This window comes from Schistocerca gregaria, chromosome 7 (assembly GCF_023897955.1).
Source record: "Schistocerca gregaria isolate iqSchGreg1 chromosome 7, iqSchGreg1.2, whole genome shotgun sequence".
Taxonomy (NCBI): domain Eukaryota; kingdom Metazoa; phylum Arthropoda; class Insecta; order Orthoptera; family Acrididae; genus Schistocerca; species Schistocerca gregaria.
The window spans coordinates 18,450,930-18,473,746 of NC_064926.1; the positions used below are offsets into that span (position 1 = coordinate 18,450,930).

Here is a 22,817-nt window from a genome sequence, read left to right on the forward strand (position 1 = left end):
GATATTCATACAAGTGGTTCTCTTTTCTCCAAAGGTCTCTTTAATTTTCCTGTTGGCAGTATCTATCTTACCCCTAGTGAGAGAAGCCTCTACCACCTTACATTTGTCCTCTAGCCATCCCTGCTTAGCCATTTGGCACTTCCTGTCGATCTCATTTTTGAGACGTTTGTATTCCTTTTTGCTTGTTTCATTTACTGCATTTTTATATTTTCTGCTTTCGTCAATTAAGTTCAATATTTGGTACTGATTGCAAAATAGATTTGCCATTTGTAAATGCAGAGCCTAGTACTGGAGGAGTTACACGAATTTCTTCCCTGTGTTCTCTTTGAAAAATCTAGAGTTCTCTGAATGTGGTATTTTTTCATCTGTGAATGCACTTTTTTGTAATGCCAGTTTTAACTTCTTGTCCATTTAAAATGTCTGAAAGTATTTTGAGTCTGCCTATATTTATTAATGTTTGTATACTTAATGGTCCAAGCATGTATGTAGTTCTGGGTGTGAACTTACGGTTGGGTTTAGAAGTCACTCCTCACCTCTGCAAGTTGGTCTGGGCTGGCCACAGCACAAAGGCCTAAATGTGTCACTTATGATTATCGATTCATCTCTTACTTTTCATAATAAAAAAAGTGAATGAAAATCTTACACAAGACATAAGTGCATGACAGGTGAAAGATGTTTTGGTAACTTTTCTTTGTGAAGAGTCTAGTAGGAAGTATGGTTACAACCAAATTACTGGCTTGTGTAGATATTTACAGTACTGAAGACAAAGTGAGGAAATGGAGACTGAATTCTTACTAACATTGTGTTTAATTAACTGCAACAGTTTATCATGTCCTCTTTAATGAAATTTTCAAGCCTCACTTACAGCATTTTGTGGACCAATCACATGCTGGTGGGCATTAATTGAATTATATTTATTTACCGTCTCATCAGTTGTAAGTCACAGGCAATTTCTTCATATATTTCAGGTGGAAACCTCAACAAGATACTCATCTGATAGTGCAAGGTAAGTTTTCATAATTCACTGCAGAACTTTTTGAGAAAAATAAATTTTTAATACTTGTGAAAGTACCTCAGATATGAAATGCCCTATTGTAATTACTCAGTATTACCAATAAGCAACAACATTACAAGGCAGTATGGTCAGTAATGCTATTCTCTGCAACAACCCTTATGTGACTGTTCCTAGATAAATAGAGCAACCGTCTAATATCTGTACAGGTAAATAAAAGTTCAGGTGGAATGTCAGCAGCTGTATTGGGCTGAATTCAGAATGTCACATGAAACTCACTGAAATTCAATAGGTTCCTCTTGATGAGCCCAAGATAATATACTGCAATAGAAAAGTAAGAAGGAAGGGTGAGTGGCTATATATCCAAAAATTGGAGCTGATTCCTGGCCTTCCAGATTAATGAACATAGTGTTGAACAGCTCTTTCAATGCTGTGCCACAGTGGTGCCCAGGAAGCACACAAGTTTGTAGTGGTGACAGTGTACAGGGCACCATCAAGAAGAATCTTAAGTAGCAGGTGCCACTTTCAGTAAGGCTGTGAAGACTTAACAGGTGAATCCTCATTTTCTTTGTTTCTCCTTCGTCCCGGTGTGTTCCTGAAGGCTGGCCCATTCATTAGTCACATTACAGGTGTCAAGGTAATGCTCCGGGTCAACAGCTAGGGTTCGCACATACACACTTATACAGACCAGGCCCAGAGATGGGTAACTGCCTAAGCTGTTACCTTCCGAAATCCCAATTGGTCCCTCTGTCAAGAGTTCGGGAGGTGTGACCTGAGGTGTGAACAGTCATTCATAGTGGGATGAATACCCCCTCTGTGGGTGCCCCCAGTTGGAAGGTGCATGCCATTGTAGTTGTTGGCAATCATGGGGATATTTTTTTGCAATGACTCACCATCTTAGTGTGTGTCTACTAAACGTAAACAGGATGAGGCTAAAGATCTGAAGACCCTCCCAACTGCAACTCACTTCCTCATGGTATCGTGTACTGGAGGTGGTCCGTCCTTTGCTACAGTTAATGTGTGCATTATTCTGAAAGGTGGTGTTGCAGTTGCAGGCCCTGTGAAATCCTATTCCCATTTATGTAATGCAACTTTGCTTCTGAAGATGTATTGTGATTCTCAAGCTCAACTGCTTACAGCATCACATATATGCTATATCCTGTTCGTGTGGAGAACCATCTTACACTGAACTCTTAACAAGGTGTTATTTACATTCTGATGCTTGATGGCCTCACTAAGTAATGTTTGCTTCAAAGATTAAGGCAGGCTATGAAGTCATCACAGTCCAACTGTACATTACAAACCAGATGAGTTCCTACAAGTGTCAACATTATAATAAAACACGTATCCTGTCAAAACATGGCAGAGATGCTCATGAGGGCAGCAGTTTGCTCCTTTTCTCTGCTGTATCAATTGTAATCCCATGAATTTCCCATGTGTGTTAACAAGCAAGCCGTATAGGGATCATAGTGGCAGACATCAAACTCCACTTTGTCACTCACAGTTGTTAGCTAGTCAAAATCTGTGAATTTTACGATTGGCATTTACAGTACTGTTTTTGCTATTCTATGCATAATGGAGGATATGCCCACTCAGACTTGCGACCCCAAGTTCAGTGTTGCAGTAGTGAAGTCACCCAGATCACAGTAGCATCCCCATCTGCTCCTACAGCTGTGCAAAAAGCCATCAGATCTTTGCCTCTGGTGCTGAAATAACCTGTTACACAACTGTCAGGCTGAAAGAACAAAAACAGTACTCCATCAAAAGACTTCCTACAGTTAAAAACAGTCTTCATCTGCCAACTAGAAAGTTCTAAGAGCTTAAACAAAAACAAACTGGTTTCTTCTTACCTGATTTAGAGATCATCTTCAGTGGTGTTGCCACATATACTCACCTGGCTGACCTCCATTTTGCTGGTGCCCACTGCCTACTGGTTTTTGCCTGAGAATTCACAGGCTAACTTAAGGGAGAATGCCAGTATGTTTGCAGAGCTCATGGAACAGGATTCTCCAGCCTCTGCTTCCTGTAGCAGTGGATTTTTGAAGGGTGGCAGTCAGCAGCCACCAAGGTGACTGACCTTCATTTGTTCCCTCCTCCCCAATCCCCATTCCCTGTTAGGACTCTTCTGCAATGGAACATTCATGGCATTAGATCCAACAAGGAGTAGTTACAGCTGCTCTTGGAATTGCAGTGTCCTCTTTTTTTCTGCTTCCAAGAAAAAAAATTGTCCTCACAACCCCTTCGATCGCTCATGATTCCTTCTGGTCCTCTGTGATGTTCCCCCAAGGAGAGCATTCTCCCTCATGGGGGAGTCATGCTGCTCATCCATCTCACTGAACACTTGACTGCTAGCTGTTGCAGTCTATATTTTCCTTCCTCATTTCACCTTTTGTCTACATAACTTCTACACCCCTCCGTCATTTGCTGTTACTAAGTCGGACTTACTCCAGCTCATTGGTCAGCTCCCTCACGCCTTTTTGCTGCTTGGCAACTTTAATGCCCACCATCTGCTTTGGTGCTCTGGGAGAACCTGTCCAAAAGGTTCCCTCTTAGCTGACTTCCTGAATCATATCTTAGCACTGGAGCACTCACGTTACTTTCAGATTCCATGCACATTTATTACCATTTGGACCTCTCGTTCTGCACTGTGTAGCTCGCTCATCATCTTGAATGGCCCATTCCCTCTGACACATACTCAAGTGATCAATTTCTGTGTGCTGACTCCTATCCCACCTGAGTGCAGATCCAATTGGCAGCTTTCCAAGGCCGACTGGAGGCTTTACCCCTCTCTCACAACATTTACACAGCTGTGATGACCACAGAAAGTATCTTCCAAACTTTATCCTTGCCGCCGAAATATGTTCCATACCATGCACTTAAAGTTTACTCTAGCATCTGTTCCCTGGTGGACTGAGGCATGGAGCAATGTGTTTCGCTTGCCGAGATGTGCACTCCACATTTGAAACAATGATCATGATACATCTGCTGGAGTTCTGGTATCCTGTAGTCCATACATCTGGGACTTCAGAGGCCATCTGCCACGTTTACTAGAGGAAGTTTTGAAAGACAAAGTTGTCTCAAGGTTTATATGGTTCGGAGTTGTCAGACACATTTATCCAGGAAAACTGGATGCCTGAATGCTTGTTGTATCATTGCCTTTGCTATCCCCATTAACCATATGGATTCTCCCTCCTGGCATCTCAGCTCCCTTTTCGTCAAGGATTTTACAATCGGTTTCAGTTCTACATCAACTTGTCTCCTTAAGTCAGTGACGTTAGCTATGGTTTCGTGTGTTTCCAGCGAATCAATGCTGCACATAACTACCCTCTGCTCATATATTGGAGGAAAGTAGTTTGCTTTCACTTTAGCCCAATTAGGATTAGAGTGAACATCAGTACATCAAAGCTTCAAATGATTCAGAGGCTTGCATACTGCTTGGTTTTATGCAATTTTCATGAAAAATATCAGTCAGAAATATCCTCAGAGGTATGAACTGAAGTCATGGTAGCGTCGAATATTGTACAACAGCTGGTTCCTATTGGTGGAGTTACAACACAATTCTTTAGGTGGCCTTAAATCGCCAAGAGTTCGATACCTCGAACAACATCTAAATTTACTGTTCCACGTTTTGTGGTTTTGGACATTGTCTCAGGCCAAGTATCCTACATAAACACACTGTAAAATCTCATGATTTTAAATTTTCTGGCGAGTCTAAGCAGATCTATGTTTTTAATCCTTCTTTCCTGTACCATTGCTGTGGGCGTTTTTCTAATGTACAACCCAAGCCATCTTCTGTATTGTAAATAGAGGCCTTTACCTATAGTGATGGCCTCCATGGTCATGTTACACCTTTCAGTTGTTTGTAATTACTTTTCACTTTTTCAGGTGTTCTCTAGTGCTTGAAATATATCAGCTCTCCTAGCTAATGAAACCAGTGGCTGACAGCCCAGCAAATGTAGGTATCAAAGCCAGAATTATTTCACCAGATGTCTTTGGTATTGGTAGGAACCTGGGCGTTTTAACACATCATTTCCTTCCTTCCTTCTTTCTGCCTCAAGGCACCTTTTGGAGCGGTCACCAATTTTTTAAACATCTCATAGGTTTTTCTTCTTCTTTAGTATGCAGTCAGATGCATTCAGTATTGCTTGAAGGTTAGTCCAGTACCCAATTTAAGTTCTAGCAAACATTGCCTTATCAACACCATATGCAGGAATAGGTTGTCTTATATGAATATCCGTCCCTTGACATACCTGCGCAGCCTTATCAATGAGTATTTGGTGTGCAATATGGTGATCTTTCTTTGTAGTGTAGGCGATGATGTGCTCTTTGCACACATTTTTTAATACGTTGAAGCCCTCATCACCATAATCTTGGTGCTACTTCAATTTTGTTCCAGCTCCACAGAAATTATATCCAGAGATACAAACTTCTGATGGCAGGCAGATTCTCGAGAATACAACCTCCAACTTTGTTGATACATTTCCTAGCACTTGTCACATTACTGCATGGTTTGAGCTTTGCTTTTCGTATTACATAGCAGTTTGCGAGTGTTCACCCAACTGTTGAGTTTCGATGAGAAACTAAACCATTTCATCAAAGCCCTGTTCCCTCGACATCGTACGATCTGCTCTATGAGGAACATGATGGGTTTAAAGCTATCCCGTAGTTCGTTTGTGACATCAATAGGTTTGTTCTTAATTCTGTGGTGAATAATGTGATTATACTTGTCAATGATCTGTGGCTGTATGTTCAGCCATTTGCACATATGTTGAAGATTAAATTGCTTCCACATTTGGCTTTTGATGGTCCAGTTCAACCATTTGGCAATACTAGTTTCCAAATGGGAAAATGTTGAATAGTGATTTATCCAACATCATTCCAATTCTGCTTTGAAATGCCTGTCGTAAAATTCACTTCCATCATATTCCTCAAGGTTGTTGGTGGCGTCGAGTTAGTCCTGTCTGCAACAATTGTTTAGAAACCTCTCAAACCTCCTTCCGTGTCTTTACTTTCAAAGGTAAGGCCCAAGCAAATTTGGAATGTGTGTCTGTGACTGTGAGAATGTACTTGAAACCATTATTTGATTTTAAGTAGTCTTGCATATCTGAGATCAGCCTGCCATGCATAATCCATTCCTTGTTTTGTCAGAAATATGCTGCATGCAGATCTGTAAAGCTCGTGGACAATTCTCTCCACAATTACTCGACGATGCATATTTTTCAAAGCTCAGGTAAGATCGATAATATTTTGCTCATGTGATCAGCATTCTCTTCACCAGCTGAAGCTGTAAACAGTCTTAATTGAGCTATGAGTTCATTTAGTTACTGCAATTTGTATACTCTAGAAGTAGGTTGTTTAGTCTTTCAGACTAAACTTCGGTTACCTTACCTGCACTATGTGGAACTGCTGCTGCTGCTGGTATAGTTACAATCCTGTATTTGTAACTCTATTAAACTTCCATTCATTTTTTTGGTAAGTGGGTCAGGAGTCAACTACACAAAGGAAGAAGTTCCACGAGTATGGAGATGTGTAGAGGAGACTGGGCTGTTTTTAGGTTAGAGGGTCTCAGGTAACTGCAGAAAGGGCTTCAGTTCGAAAGGCTGCAAGTAGAACACCGAAAGAGGGTAGATACAACCACAATAAAGGTATGGAGATAAGTTCAGCTGAAATTTTTCAAGAGACCTAACCATGTTCACAAAGAATAGATGAGATACAGTTGGTGGTGTAGTGTTCATTGCTGGTGGAAGTAGTTTACCTTGCAGTGAAATTTAAGTAGATAGTTCCTTTGAGGTAGTATGGGTAGTGATCAGTTAAAAGCTCTGGGCTGAGATGCCGTTTTCGATCTGTAAAACTACTACTTCCTGGCGTTTCGTTGCCAACTGCGGTAGCATCTTTGGAGGTGAGTCAATGATGGCTGCCACGCAGTGGAATTCCCGTTCATATAGAGGGCACCAACATACGTTCAATTGGGGACCGACTATAAATCTATCTCTGATTAGCGTCATTATTCTAGATCGAATGTAATCGATCGTCAAATGGTTGATGGAAAGGCGACCACCGTATCCTTCCTCTTGTCTTTTGAAATTATTGTGGTGTTCCTGAACCTCTATAGCTTTCCTATACATACATACATGCATAACAGTAGATGTCCTGGCTAACACGCTTGTCTCACTAAATTTTGTTTCATGATCACAGTCTTTAAAATATTGTTCCGCTACAGCTGATTTGCAGGTATATCCCAGTCAACAGTTTGTTCTGTGTTCCGTTTAGAGGGTATTGACAATTTTCGTTGTTCCAGTATAAACCTCCCCACAGCCACGTGCAATTTTATATTCGCCAATCTTATACACTCACTAGTCTTGGTCAGTAAAAATCTTCTGGGTTTGAGGAAGGCGTCTAGCAACAGTCGCCGAAACGTCGAAATTTTATAGTTGACAATGTGGTTTCAAACCCAGAAGAATTTTATTGACTGTGACAACGGACGCGGAAGCTTATGTTTGCACTCACTAACCTTCTTTGTAGGTCGAAAGATTGTTTAAACTTGAAACGTGGTCAGAACTTTACCCATACAGTCTGTAATATTGCGAATAATTGGAAGAAAAATTACCTCGACATATTGGCGAAGGTAAATGTTTAATGTCAGTGGTAGGCATAAAACGTCGTCCGAAACCGTACTGAATGGCGTCTCTGAAAATTATTTTGAACAATGGGTACAGAAGCACACTCAGTGTAAATAGTTGCGAAAACATCAAAAACTGGTTCAAATGGCTCTGAGCACTATGGGACTCAACTGCTGTGGTCATTAGTCCCCTAGAACTTAGAACTACTTAAACCTAACTAATCTAAGGACATCACACACATCCATGCCCGAGGCAGGATTCGAACCTGCGACCGTAGCAGTCGCACGGTTCCGGACTGCGCGCATAGAACCGCGAGACCACCGCGGCCGGCGCGAAAACATCCTTGACATCTTAATAGCCCTGACCAAACAGGGATTAGTGACCACAATGTTGTTGAGCCATGAAGAGTTCACAAGAGTGAATACTATAACATCGAGACTCGCCAAAATAAACGCAAAATTCACCCTTAAAGCAGGTAAAAATTCGCTTCACACATTCCGAAGAGACAGTTTCCACTCCATCTGATAAGTCTTTGTAAACTTAGTTATTACTCATTTAACTTTAGACCCCATCTGGACTGAGAGATATGCGTCAAATTAATAAAATGTGGTACTGACAAAAAACAGGTCAGACCACTGGTGCAGAAGCAATGAATTACACATGCCACATTTAAAAGACTGCAAAATCCACAAGATTGGCGAAGATTTACAGAAGCTCGAAATTTAGCGCAAAATCAATTAGAGAGACTTTTAATAGTTTCCAGAACGAGATTCTGCCTCGAAATCTGATGGTAAATCCAAAGAAATTGGTTGTATGTGAAGTATACAATTTAAGAGGTGCATTAATACCTTCACTGCGTGATAACACTGGTAAAGTTATTGACGACCGTGCTGCTAAAGCGAGTCACTGAAGACGGATTTTCTAAATTCCGTCACAGGATAAATATAGTGGAGGAGCTTAATAGTTGAGAGAGGCAATGCCTCTGGTCCAGATTGTACACCATCCAGGTTCCTTTCAGAATGTGCTGATACAGTAGCTCCATACTTAGCAGTGATATACAACTCTTCAATGGCAGAAAAATTGGTACTCGAAGACAGGAAAGCTGCACAAATTACACCAGAAACCAAGAAAGGGCATGTGAGTAATCCGATGAAATGCACGCCCATACAACTAACGTAGTTTGCAGTAGGATTTCGGAAAATATAGTCTGTTTGAACATTATGAATTACCTTGAAGATGACATTTATTCACAAATAGTCAACACTTATTCGGAAAACGTACTTCTTGTAAAACACAATAAGCTCTTTATTCTCGCAAAGCAATGACTGATTAGGACAGAAGACATTACACTGATTCCATATTTATGGTTTTCAGAATGCTTTTGACTCAATTCCTCACAAGTAACTTCAGATTACGTTGTGTGCCCCTGGAGTATCATTGTAGTTGTGTGCACTAATTCGTGATTTTGCATCAGAAAGGTCACAGTTCGTAATAACTGACAGAAAGTCATCGAATTAATATCTGACATTTCCTAAGTTAGTGTTATAGGCCCTTTCTTGTCCCTGACCAACATACACGATCTATGAGACAATCTCTTAGACTGTTTGCAGATTATGTTGTCATTTACCTTATTGTAAAGTCATCAGATGATGAAAACGAATTGTGGAATGATAGAAAATATATGTGTATGACGTGGAAAATAGCAATTGGCCGTAAATAATGAAGAGTATGAAGTCAATCACGTGGGTACGGAAAGGAATGTGCTAAATTTCGTTCACACGATCAATCATACAAACCTAAAAGCTGTGAACTCAACTGAATGCATAGGAAATACACTAATGAATACATTAAATCATAACATCCTTATAGAAAGCAAACCAAAGACTGACTCCTTGGCAGACCACTTGGAAAACGTAACAGGTCTATTTATGCTTAGGTATTTTCTTGTGGACTCTTGCAGTGTGGTGTGGGACATGAAAGAAATCGAAAGAAGAGCAGCTCGTTTTATACCATTGCAAAAGAAAGGAGTGTGTGCTATGTATGTGATATGTGAACTGGGGTGGTGGTAATTAAAACAGTCTTTTTTTCGCTGTGGCACTAATTTATCATGAAATTTGAAACATGAATTTTGTGGACAGTGTGATAATATTTTATTGATGCCCATTTATGCAGGGAGAAATTATAGTAATGTATGAGAAATCAGAGCCCACATGGAAAGTGTAAGTTCTCGTTTTCCTTGCATCTAGTGAGAGTGGAATGGTAGAGAAGCAGATTCCAAATGATGGTTCGATGACCCTCTGTCAGGCCCATAATTATATTGGCAAAGTAATCATGTACATAAAGATCAGGCATCATCGTCGTTTTACATAGTAACAAAACATATGAAAGTTACAGGTAGTTCAGTTCTTGAAAGTTTCTTGGATGGACAGGTATTTTAAACAATTGAACATATGCAGCACTTCATACATGTTAGTTGTAGTATCATGATATGACGTAATGGGCTCAGAGATGTGAGATGCAAGGGGCAGTGTGTGCTTCATGAAAGTTGATAGAGCACTGGCCATGGGAGTGAAGGTGTCAGAGGCTCATATCAGTGAAATATGACATGCATCTGAACTGCACTTGGAATAGGAGCTGCTACACATACGTCAAAGCCCAGGAAGGAGAGTCCTCATTCCTTCCTTCCCCCCTCCCCACCCATATCCCTTTTGTCCTGTCGACCTCAAGCTGTCCTCTCCCCCATCATTCTCATCCTCTCCACCCCATTCCCATCCACTCCCCCCTCACTCCTGTCCACTGTCCCCCCTCATACACATCCTCTCTCCCCCTCACTCACACCCTCTTTCCCCAACACTCCTGTTCTCTCTCTCTCCCTCTCTCTCCCCCGTCTCCCCCTCTCCCCCGTCTCCCCCTCTCCCCCGTCTCCCCGTCTCCCCCGTCTCCCCCTCTCCCCCGTCTCCCCCTCTCCCCCGTCTCCCCCGTCTCCCCCGTCTCCCCCCTCTCCCCCCTCTCCCCCCTCTCCCCCGTCTCCCCCTCTCCCCCGTCTCCCCCTCTCCCCCCTCTCCCCCGTCTCCCCCTCTCCCCCGTCTCCCCCTCTCCCCCGTCTCCCCCTCTCCCCCGTCTCCCCCTCTCCCCCGTCTCCCCCTCTCCCCCGTCTCCCCCTCTCCCCCGTCTCCCCCTCTCCCCCGTCTCCCCCTCTCCCCCGTCTCCCCCTCTCCCCCGTCTCCCCCTCTCCCCCGTCTCCCCCTCTCCCCCGTCTCCCCCTCTCCCCCGTCTCCCCCTCTCCCCCGTCTCCCCCTCTCCCCCTCTCCCCCTCTCCCCCTCTCCCCCGTCTCCCCCTCTCCCCCGTCTCCCCGTCTCCCCCGTCTCCCCCTCTCCCCCGTCTCCCCCCCCCTGTGGGTTCGGGGGTAAGAATAGGCCCACGGTATTCCTGCCTGTCGTAAGAGGCGACTAAAAGGAGTTTCAAACGTTTTGGCCTTGTGAGATGGTCCCCTAACGGGTTTGACCTCCATCCTTCTAAATTTTCCGAAGAGCGAGCCGATTGGGGAAGGGCGCCTTACAAGGAGCGATGTGTCCATCAAGCATTACCATCTCTAGCCAGGTTTGTCGTCATCACTTAGCAGTCCCGCTCACCTACCATCTCTTGGGCGTGGATTTGTTCTTGGGTGTGGTTTCTTGCAGTCTGCTATGCTGTGTTGCTTTATGCGCCAATGACGATATTGGACTACATCACCTAAAATCCAGCACGGTAGCCAGTCCGTTGTGGTGGGGCCGCTATGTACCCTGTTGGTTGTAGCCCCCTGACTACACAGGGATCGCTCTGCTGATGCCAGCGCCGTTAACTCCCCACGTATGCCAAGGAGTAGATGCCTATCTCCTTGGGGCATTGGGACTCCCGGCAATGGCCATCCTGCCAGGTGGTCGTTGCTGAGGCTGGGTGGCGCCCGTGGGGAGGGCCCTTGGTCGGAGTAGGTGGCATCAGGGCGGATGACCCGCAATGAAGCGTGGTACATCATCTCTTGCTGGTGGCCAGCCGCCAGCAGTCTCTAAGCATTCCAGGGCTCAATACAACGCAACTACATATGACCCCAAATCGTTCCCCTCCCTGGCTACACCATGGGAGGAACGAAAGACTAAGGATGCCAGCGAACCATACTCGCCCCGCTACCTGGTGTGTACGAGAGCTGATGGTGAATCCTTTACATCCATGAAGCCTCAGTTCTTCGTCGAGCACTTAGAGGACAAGTTCGGGGAGGTGGAGGGCTTGTCCAAAATGCGCTCGGGCTCGGTTTTGATCAAATCGGCGTCCTCCGCCCAGTCCCGCCGGTTACTCGATTGTAACAAGCTGGGGGATGTTCCGGTTACAATCACGCCCCATAAGAGTCTTAATATGGTCCAGGGCATAATATTCCATCGGGACCTTCTATTGCAGTCCGATGACGAGCTTCGCGCCAATTTAGAGCGGCGAGGTGTTCACTTCGTCCGGCGCGTACATCGTGGTCCAAGGGATAAGCAGGTTGCCACCGGTGCCTTCATCTTGGCCTTCGAGGGTGATACTTTACCTGAGAAGGTCAAGGTGATGGTCTATCGTTGTGACGTCAAGCCCTATATCCCTCCCCCGATGCGGTGCTTTAAGTGCTGGAAGTTCGGGCATATGTCTTCCTGCTGTACTTCCAGCCTCACATGTCGAGATTGTGGGCGCCCATCACATCCCAATACTCCATGTGCTCCGCCTCCCATCTGTGTAAACTGCGGAGAGCACCACTCACCTTGCTCGCCGGACTGCAGGATCTACCAGAAAGAGCGCAAAATCATGGAGTATAAGACCCTGGACCGCCTGACATACACTGAGGCCAGGCAGAAGTTCGAACGCCTCCATCCTGTTCGAATGACTGCCTCTTACGCCGTGGCTACTACTGTTATGGCCCCATTGGCTCTCCCTCAGACTGCCACCTCTCAGAGCTGGAATGCTACACCTGCCCCCTTGATGGTGGGGGGCACTTCACTCCCTGCTGCTCCTGCACTACCTGCCTCAGGAGCAGCAACCCCCCAACCATCGGGGACATCAGTCCCCACTTCTAAGCTGGGGAAGCCTCAAACTTCCCCTGCTCGAATAGCACGGAAAGGGTCCCTTGGGTCCCTTCCTTCCCAGGTTTCCGCCTCTGGGAAGGGTGACGTCAGCCAATGGAAGAAAAGCAGACCAGCGGCTGATCGCAGGGCTTCCCGCTCCTCCTCCGTCCCGGAGACTGACTCGCTGGAGCCCTCCCAGCCAATGAAACCCAAGGACCAGAGAGACAAGACGAAGAAGAAGACCTCTAAGGCCAAAGACCACGCGGTGGCATCCACCCCACTGCTCCCTACAGGCTCTGCGTCCGGGGATAAGGTGGAGATCCGGGCGTCCGCTGAGGACCTGGATCTCGCCGGACCCTCAGACGCCATGGAAGCAGATTGTACTGGTCCTCCATCGGTGGCAGCAGGTGACCCAGTGGCGTGATCTGCCTCCTCGGCCCCTTCACGCCTTTTTCGGACATGGACAAAGCAATACTCCAGTGGAACTGCAGCGCTTTTTTCCACCACCTTGCTGAGCTTCGCCAACTCATCAGCAGTCACCCTTTCCTCTGCATTGCCCTACAGGAAACTTGGTTTCCGGCAATGCGGACCCCTGCCCTACGTGGGTATCGGGGTTATTACAAGAACCGGGCAGCTTATGATAGGGTATCTGGTGGAGTCTGCGTCTTCATCCTTAACTCTGTCTACAGCGAATGTGTACCTCTTCACACGCCTTTAGAGGCTGTCGCTGTAAGGATGTGGTCGCCTCAGCCTATTACTGTCTGCAGTTTGTATCTTCCGCCAGATGGTGATGTCTCGCGTCATGTGTTGGCTGCATTGATAGCAAAACTGCCTCCTCCTTTTGTGTTACTGGGCGACTTTAACGCCCATAACCCCCTGTGGGGTAGCGCCGCGATTACTGGCCGGGGTAGAGATGTCGAGACTCTTCTCTCGCAGCTTGACCTCTGCCTCTTAAACACGGGAGAGCCGACACATTTCAGCGTCGTCCATGGCACATTTTCGGCCATCGACCTTTCTATCTGCAGCCCCGGACTTTCACCATCCATCCACTGGAGTGTCCAAGACGACTTATGTGGTAGTGACCATTTCCCCATCTTTCTGTCACTACCACAGCGTCACTCTTCTGAACACCCCTCCAGATGGGCTCTGAATAAGGCTGATTGGGGCTTGTTCTCCTCTCTCGCCACTATCGCACCTCCTTCCCCTGACACCATTGATGCGGTGGTTCAGTCGGTCACCACCGGCATCGTTTCTGCGGCGGCATCTGCGATTCCCTGTTCATCCGGGTCCCCTCGGAGGAGGACTGTGCCTTGGTGGGCGCCCGAGATCGCAGAGGCGATTAGAGATCGCCGGCGGGCTCTTCAACGCCATAAGCGGCACCCGTCCTTGGAGAACCTCATCGTTTTTAAACAGCTCCGTGCCCGTGCCCGACGCCTTATTCGCCAACGGAAGCAGGAGTGCTGGGAACGGTATGTTTCCACCATTGGCGTCCGTACCTCTGCATCGCAGGTTTGGGCTAAGGTTAGGCGACTCCATGGCTATCGGCCGCCTGTCTCTGTCCCTGGGCTTTCGCTGAATGGAGTGGTGTGTACTGACTCCGACACGATTGCGGACCGGTTAGCAGCGCATTTTGCTCAGTGTTCCGCATGTACGAATTACCCACTGGCCTTCCGCTCCCGGAAAGAGCGGTTGGAAAGTTGGAGGCTTTCCTTTCACACGCGCCACGCGGAGTCGTACAATGCTCCTTTCAGCGACTGGGAATTCCAGAGTGCCCTATCTGCTTGCCCTGATACGGCTCCTGGGCCAGACCGCATCCACAGCCAGATGCTGAAACACCTCTCTGTGAATTGCAAGCGACGCCTCCTAGATGTTTTCAACCGCATCTGGGTTGAGGGTGTGTTCCCGTCTCACTGGCGAGAAAGCATCGTCCTCCCCGTGTTGAAACCTGGCAAGAACCCGCTGGAGGTGGACAGCTACCGCCCCATAAGCCTCACCAACGTTCTTTGCAAGTAGCTAGAACGTATGGTGAGCCGGAGGTTGAGTTGGCTCCTCGAGTCTCGAGGCCTTCTGGTTCCGTCTCAGCGTGGGTTCCGCAAAGGCCGCTCTGCCGTCGATAATCTGGTCTCCCTAGAGTCTGCCGTCCGTACAGCCTTTGCACGCCGCCAACATCTGATTGCCGTCTTCTTCGACATGCGGAAGGCGTACGATACGACTTGGCGATATCACATCCTGGCCACACTTCATGGGTGGGGTCTTAGGGGCCCGCTCCCGATTTTTATTCAGAATTTTCTGTCGTCTCGTTCCTTCCGCGTGCAAGTTGCTGCGTCCCATAGTTCCTCCCGGGTCCAGGAGAACGGGGTCCCACAGGGGTCTGTCCTCAGTGTCTCCCTGTTTTTAATTGCGATCAATGGGCTCGCTGAGGCGGTGGGATCGTCCGTCGCAGCTTCGTTGTATGCAGACGATTTCTGCCTCTACTACAGCTCCGCTGGCATTGCAGTTGCTGAGCGCCAGCTGCAGGGCGCTATCCGCAAGGCGCAGTCGTGGGCTGTAGCGCACGGCTTCCAGTTTTCGGCCGCTAAGACCTGCGTTGTGCATTTCTGCCGGCGTCGCACTGTTCACCCTGAGCCACGCCTTTACCTTGACGGTGAACTTCTTGCTGTGGTAGAGACGCATCGGTTCTTGGGACTGGTATTTGATGCCCGGTTGACTTGGCTGCCTCATATTAGGCAGCTTAAACAAACATGCTGGCGGCATTTAAACGCTCTCCGTTGCCTTAGCCACACCGGATGGGGTGCCGATCGGTCCACCCTTCTCCGGCTGTATCAAGCGCTGATCCAGTCCCGCCTTGATTATGGGTGTGTGGCTTATGGTTCGGCGTCGCCATCAGCGTTGCAATTGCTGGATCCCATCCATCACTGCGGGATCCGACTCGCCACAGGAGCATTTCGGACAAGCCCTGTTGACAGCTTACTTGTGGAGGCTGGTGTTCCTCCATTGCGGATCCGGCGCGACCGACTTCTGGCCGCTTATGCTGCCCACGTTTGTAGCTTGCCAGGGCATCCCAACTACCGTCTCCTGTTCCCGCACTCGATCGTCCATCTTCCAGACAAGCGGCCCCGGTCAGGGTGTACGATCGCGGTTCGCATCCGGGCTCTACTGTGTGGGATTGAGTTTTCTCCTCTCCCGCCTGTTTTCCGGGCCAATCTCCGTCTGCCCCCTTGGTGTGTGCGCCGACCATGCATTCGGCTGGATTTGGCACAGGGTCCGAAAGACTCGGTCCCTCCTCCGGCCCTCCGCCGCCACTTTGTTGCTCTCCTTGCCGAGTTTCCCGGATCTGCCGTGACCTATACCGATGGTTCGATGGTCTCTGGTCGCACTGGTTACGCTCTTTCTCTAGAGGATCATTGTGAGCAATGGTCGCTGGCACCCGGGAACAGTGTATACACTGCCGAGTTGGTTGCCATCTATCGCGCCCTAGAGTATATCCGCTCCCGCTCAGGTGAGTCCTTTGTCATCTGTAGTGACTCCCTGAGTGGTTTACGAGCTCTTGACCAGTGCTTTCCTCGTTCCCGTCTGGTGATGGCCATCCACGAGTCGCTCCATGCTCTTGCCCGTTGCGGCCGCTCCGTGGTCTTTGTTTGGACCCCAGGTCATGTCGGCATCCCGGGCAATGAGCGGGTTGACACGCTGGCTAAACAGGCAGTGAGTTCACCGGCTCTGGAACTCGGCCTTATGGAGTGTGATCTCCTGTCGCTTTTGCGCCAGAAAGTGCTTGGTGCCTGGGGTGACGAGTGGCGCACCCTGCCCACGCCCAACAAACTTCGGGCGGTGAAGGAGACGACCCGTGTGGCGCTCCTCCATGCGGGCCTCTCGGAAGGACTCTGTCGTCCTCTGCCGGCTGCGCGTTGGCCACACGTGGCTGACGCACGGCCATTTGTTGCGCCGGGAGGACCCACCGCTATGTCGCTGCGGGGCAGCTCTGACGGTGGTCCACATTTTGGTGGACTGCCCGCTTTTAACAGGACTCAGGCAGACGTTTGAGCTGCCTGATACCCTCCCTGCCCTTTTATGTGATGGCGATGCTATGGCGGACCTCGTGTTGAGTTTTATTCGGGCAGGGGGTTTTCATCGTATGATTTGAGTGTTTGTCCTTTTATTTCCTGTATTGACTTGGGCCTTTGGCCTGTGGTTTTAAACTGTGGGTTTTAATGTCATTTGGTGGTTGGCTTTTCCTTATTTTCATGGTCGGCCAACCACCTTCACACTCGGTGCGATTTTAGTTCCGTTTGTCTGGTCTTTGTCTGCCTTTCTTGTATTGTGTCGTCCCTTCTCTCAGTTCTCCGTTTTTAACGACTGACAGTTTTTATTTCGTGTGATTTTATCGTGGAACAAGGGACCGATGACCTTAGCAGTCTGGTCCTTTCAATCCCACACCCAACACCCCCTCTCCCCCTCTCCCCCCTCTCCCCCTCTCCCCCTCTCCCCCTCTCCCCCTCTCCCCCTCTCCCCCTCTCCCCCTCTCCCCCTCTCCCCCTCTCCCCCTCTCCCCCTCTCCCCCTCTCCCCCTCTCCCCCTCTCCCCCTCTCCCCCTCTCCCCCTCTCCCCCTCTCCCCCTCTCCCCCTCTCCCCCTCTCCCCCTCTCCCCCTCTCCCCCTCTCCCCCTCTCCCCCTCTCCCCCTCTCCCCCTCTCCCCCTCTCCCCCTCTCCCCCTCTCCCCCTCTCCCCCTCTCCCCCCTCTGCCCCTCTGCCCCTCTGCCCCTCTGCCCCTCTGCCCCTCTGCCCCTCTGCCCCTCTGCCCCTCTGCCCCTCTCGTCCTGTCCCCCTCCCTCTCCCCGCCTCTTTGTGTTCTGCAGTGTCGGGTGACCAAATGTAAAAATTTTCAAAAAGGCTCACTGCGAATATACTGGAAAATTTACAACCATTTCAATCTTGTTAGACAGCATTTCCATTTGTGCAAGGCTTCATATAAGTTGCAGTGCCAAAAACAGTCAGATTAAAATCATCTGTAAGTGTGTCATTAACATTTATTCATCAGTATGTATTTTTTCCATAGATTGATGTGACATTGATTATTGTTCATGAACAGTCATTATCCACCTTATTAACATCCATACAAGATACCTAATCAAAATAATTATGCTTCCAATAGTTCTTGACTCATTGGGAATCAAACAAAAAAAATCTGTTGGCTAGGTGAAATAAATTTCCAAAAGTTAAAGTGTTTGATAGACAAATCTCTTAATTAAATCTGATGCTAAAATATGTAGCTGAATTTCTTTTATTCATATTATTAAATGGGTGTAGACTTAAGTTGTAGCACTGTATTTTAAAAGACTAACACTTGAAGGGGAATTATTTTAATTCTCATCTAAAAATTTCAAATTAAATTGGCAGTGACTCAGATTAATCATTATTTTTACCTCATCAGTTCCTTCCTTCTGGTGGAATATTATAATTTTAAATCTCTAACAGTTACTAGATATGTAATTTCTTCTGCATTTTTATGAATAGTTCTCTCTTACAGTACTGGATTTACAGACACCTGAATATTGTTTCTTTGTTGTATGTATATCAGTTTTTAACATCCGCCTCCTTACTCTTCAGATTGACTCAGTGTACTGGTGGGAGCAGTGGCATATCATGTGAAGAAACTTTTCACGATAGACTGGTCCACGATGAGTTGTTGATTCACATGGAGAAGTCAACACAAGAGTTTGGTACCAATACAGAAGATATGACTGTTGATAAGAACTGCTCAGTTGCCACACGATATAACTGTAGTATGTGGGAAAAGGAATTGCATGTATATAGCTGTAATTTCTGCCAACAGAGCTTTCCTTCAAAATACAGATTGATAAAGCATGTGTTTATTCACATTGATGGTATGCAACCACCTTTATATGTTTGTAAGTGGTGTGGTGAGGTATTTCACAGTAATGTTAGTTTGAAAAAACATTTAAGAATGAGTAAGAATTACCATTTCTCAACTGCTGGCAACCATGAAAAAAATGGCTCTAGCTTCTCGGATAGTGAGCCAGAAGTTTCTGTCGCAGAACTCAACAAGCTGAATTCATACAAAGAAACATGGAAAGCTGCTAACAAGTTTGCTAATGACATAGATAACACACTTATGACAAATGATACAAAGGAGACGAAGCATTATGGAACTTTATCTACAACTGTTAATATCAGTTTCCAGAGTAATCTACTTACTGCAAACAGAACCCACAAATGTGATATTTGTGGCAAATCTTTTGCTGGTGCAGGCAATCTCAAGAAACATGGATTAATTCACACTGGAAAGAAACCTCACAAATGTGAGAGTTGTGGGAAATCTTTTGCTTTCCCAAGCGATCTCAAGCAACATGTATTATTTCACACTGGAAAGAAATCTCACAAATGCGATATTTGTGGAAAATCTTTTGTTGTCTCAAGCGATCTTAAGAAACACTTATTAATTCACACTGGAAAGAAACCTCATAAATGTGAGATTTGTGGAAAATCTTTTGTTTTGTCAAGCGGACTCAAAACACACAAATTACTTCACACTGGAAAGAAACCTTATAAATGTGAGATTTGTGGACAATCTTTTGCTGGTGCAAGCAATCTCAAGAAACACCGATTAATTCACACTGGAGAAAAACCCCACAAATGTGACATTTGTGACAAATCGTTTACCCGGTCAGCTAATCTCAAGGCACACACATTAATTCACACTGGAAAGAAACCCCACGAATGCGATATTTGTGGGAAATATTTTGCCCAGTCAGCTTATCTCAAGCAACATGCTTTTATTCACACTGGAAAGAAACCTCATAAATGTGAGATTTGTGGGAAATCTTTTGTTTTGTCAAGTGGACTCAAAACACACAAATTACTTCACACTGGAAAGAAACCTCATAAATGTGAGATTTGTGGACAATCTTTTGCTGTTGCAGGCAGTCTCAAGAAACATGGATTAATTCACACTGGAGAAAAACCTCACAAATGTGGGATTTGTGACAAATCGTTTACCCAGTCAGCTAATCTCAAGGCACACACATTAATTCACAGTGGAAAGAAACCCCACAAATGCGATGTTTGTGGAAAATCTTTTGCCCAGTCAGCTTATCTCAAGAAACATGTATTTATTCACACTGGAAAGAAACTTAAATATGAGATTTATGGGTAATCTTTTGCTTTCTCAACTGTTCTCGAGAAACATATCACTTCACACTGGAAAGAAACCTCGTGAATGTGAGATTTGTGGGCAATCTCAATCCCGCAAATTAACTCGCACTGGAAATATACCTAACAAATGTGAAATTTGTGACAAATCGTTTGCTCAGTTAGGTTACCTCAATAAACATCCATTAATTCACAGTGGAAAGAAACATCAGAAATTTGATATTTGTGGGAAATCTTTTGTTCAAGACACATCATTCATACACACTGGGAAAAGACCTCACAAAAGTGATGAAGTGATCTTTCTTAGATCAGCCAATCTCAAGGCAGATGTATTAGAACACACATGGAAGGGGACCTCACAAATGTGATATGTGACAAAAGTTTCACTCAGTTGAGCCCTTGCGAGACACATGCATTACTTCAAATCAGAAAGAAACTACAAGCAAGTGGTAGTTTACGTAACTAGGTTTTCCTGGTTGGTGCCCTCAAGGCCTGTAAAATAATGGATAAAGCAAGGGGACAATAAATTATAATGCCTGTGAAATAACATAAAAATGTGGTATAATTGTGAAACAGTTACAATAATGTGTACTATAGATTGGTAACAGATCATGTGATGATATAAAAATCCATATCTGCAGCTTGAGACATCAAGAAATTGTATTACTAAATACTCCAGGAATAGGAATCAAATTTATATTTGTCATTAACACTTCTGTTCTTTTCCTATCAGTCTCGAGACAGGAAGATTCTGTATTGTGATAAATCCATATGTTTGTCAGTAATCATAAGTGCCGTGCAATATTCAGTATAAGGCCAAGGATGTGTGATGACTTGCATAGTCATCATGTAATACTTGTAACTCTGTATTTTAGGAACAGTGACAGTAAAAATATATTGATGGCACTTCCTTCTTCCATGCTAGTACACTCAACACTGCAGAAACATGGTTATAAGAGTTATTTTACTCAGATATATTTTCTCAAGAGACGTCTTTAATAGTGTGTACATATATGTTCTGTTAGTACTAATCCTGTATCAGTAAACGTAACAACACATATAAAACGTGCTTAATAGCATGCTTGTCCACCTTTGGAACACAATACTTCGACAGTTCTACATGATATGGACTTAACATGTCATTTATGTGTTACGGGATGTATGTTATACCATTTGCATTCCACATGTTCAGATCAGCTACATGGTGTGGTCAAGATGTGTTAGGTACCATGCTACTCAGACCACCGTGGAGGCGTTCTGAACATGTGATATGGACAGTTATCCTCCTGGAAGATGCCTTCGCCATGGGATATCACATCAAGGCATGAAGGAATCTATGCAGTAGCTACAGAGGTCACAGTCGGCAACTGTCATGATCCCTTCAATTACTACCAGATGTCCCAAAGGAGCCCGAGTGACTGTCCCCATAGCACCTGGTGCCATTCACCTAGATACAGCATATCTGGATGTGGCAACTGACCTGGTGTAACAGAAAATGTCATCCACCCTGACAGTTGGCATTTACGTTGACCTTCATTATAGCTGCAATGATCCCTTGTCCACTGCAGTTGCAATTGAACATTTTGGTGGATTGGTATGGAAACATACAGTTACCATGTGTTGTGGAGCCCTATGTTCAACGTTGTACATTGAATTGTGGGTTCAAAAACGTGCATGGCTGCTCAAGCATTTTTTTCTGTAATTAGATATGCCACATACTGCCACATGTCCAGCTTCACAGAGCAGGCAAGCCTCTGACCTCCATGATTTGTGATGGTTAGGTGTATTACATGTTTTCATAAGGTTATCGATTTATCACCTTTCAGCCACTTTCCACAGACGTTCACAACAGTAGCATAGATCCAGCCTACCAGCTTCACAACTTTTGAAGTTCTAGTTCCCAACTGCAATGCTACTGTAACCTGCCCTTAGGTAAAGTCACTTATGTCATTGGGTTTACATGTTTGTGACCCATGTAATTGGTAGAACAATTCCTTGTTAATTTCTGGTGTGCTTATATACTTGTAATCTGCTTATTGCATCATGTATGTACATGATGTGGCATTCATTCTCCTCACAGGGAGCATTCATGACATTTTTGCTCATCAGTGCATCTTCACATAAATGGGTCAGATGCTAAAATGTATAATCTAATAAATTCATAGTTCTTGGCTCCCATTTACACCAGTGCACAATCGCTATATTTTTTGCAATTTTTTTTGTTTCACAAAGATCTTTACATGATTGAGAGATGATGTAGATAAGTGTTATGCACTAAAGCTCTTAATTATTTTTCAGTATTTAATACCATGTAAGTTCTACACAAAATGAAATAGGTAAACAAACATTAGGTCTTACGATTTGAATCCAGTTATTCGTATACACAACAACAACACTTGAGAGCTCAGAACGTGAGTACTGAGTATTTTCAGAAAGATTGTTTTTATTTTTGATTTCCTACCTATTTCTTATTGGTGAAAGTGCATGTGTAATAACTGGAGATAGTTATAATTGATTGCCACTGTTCTGTTTTGCTACACTTCAGCTATGACACGTTGTATTGATGTGATTATATTTTATTCCATCTTTCTCATGATTGGACATCGACAACTGCTGTATAGAGTATTCATAATAGGCAACATCCGCATACATTTGTTTTAAATAATATTTTCCAATAAAAGGAAGGAAAAGCCGGGTTTCTGGACATTAGCCTTATATTCTGATGAGTCTGAAAATATACTACTGTGTGTGGTGAGTATACATATTATGAATCTCTAAGAAAAACAGTAAAATTTGTAGTAATGTGTTAAAAAGGATACACAATATGGACTGAATAACTATATGTGTGAGCTGAAGATGGGTCAGATAGCATTTCTCTGGTACACAAGATGTAAGCAGAAAATGAACATATTCAATGGTTGTGTGGAAAACTGCCTAAATAACTGAGT

General features: G+C 45.4%; 1 protein-coding gene across 8 annotated transcripts in view; it reads left to right on the plus strand.

Annotated features, from left to right (window-relative positions):
- Nucleotides 1-21,421, plus strand: part of LOC126281615 (zinc finger protein 93-like) — a 147,520-nt gene extending 126,099 nt beyond the window's left edge. For 2 of the 8 annotated variants that reach the window (XM_049980727.1, XM_049980726.1), the window contains exons 5-6: nt 969-1,006; nt 18,307-21,253. In XM_049980727.1, the coding sequence (XP_049836684.1) occupies nt 969-1,006; nt 18,307-19,873 (1,605 nt within the window). In that variant the 3' untranslated portion in view covers nt 19,874-21,253. Of the gene's footprint in view, nt 1-968; nt 1,007-6,160; nt 6,243-18,306 lie in introns of all 8 variants that reach the window. The other 6 variants (XM_049980734.1, XM_049980733.1, XM_049980731.1 and 3 more) reach the window with 5 other exon arrangements.
- The last annotated feature ends 1,396 nt before the right edge of the window (nt 21,422-22,817 follow it).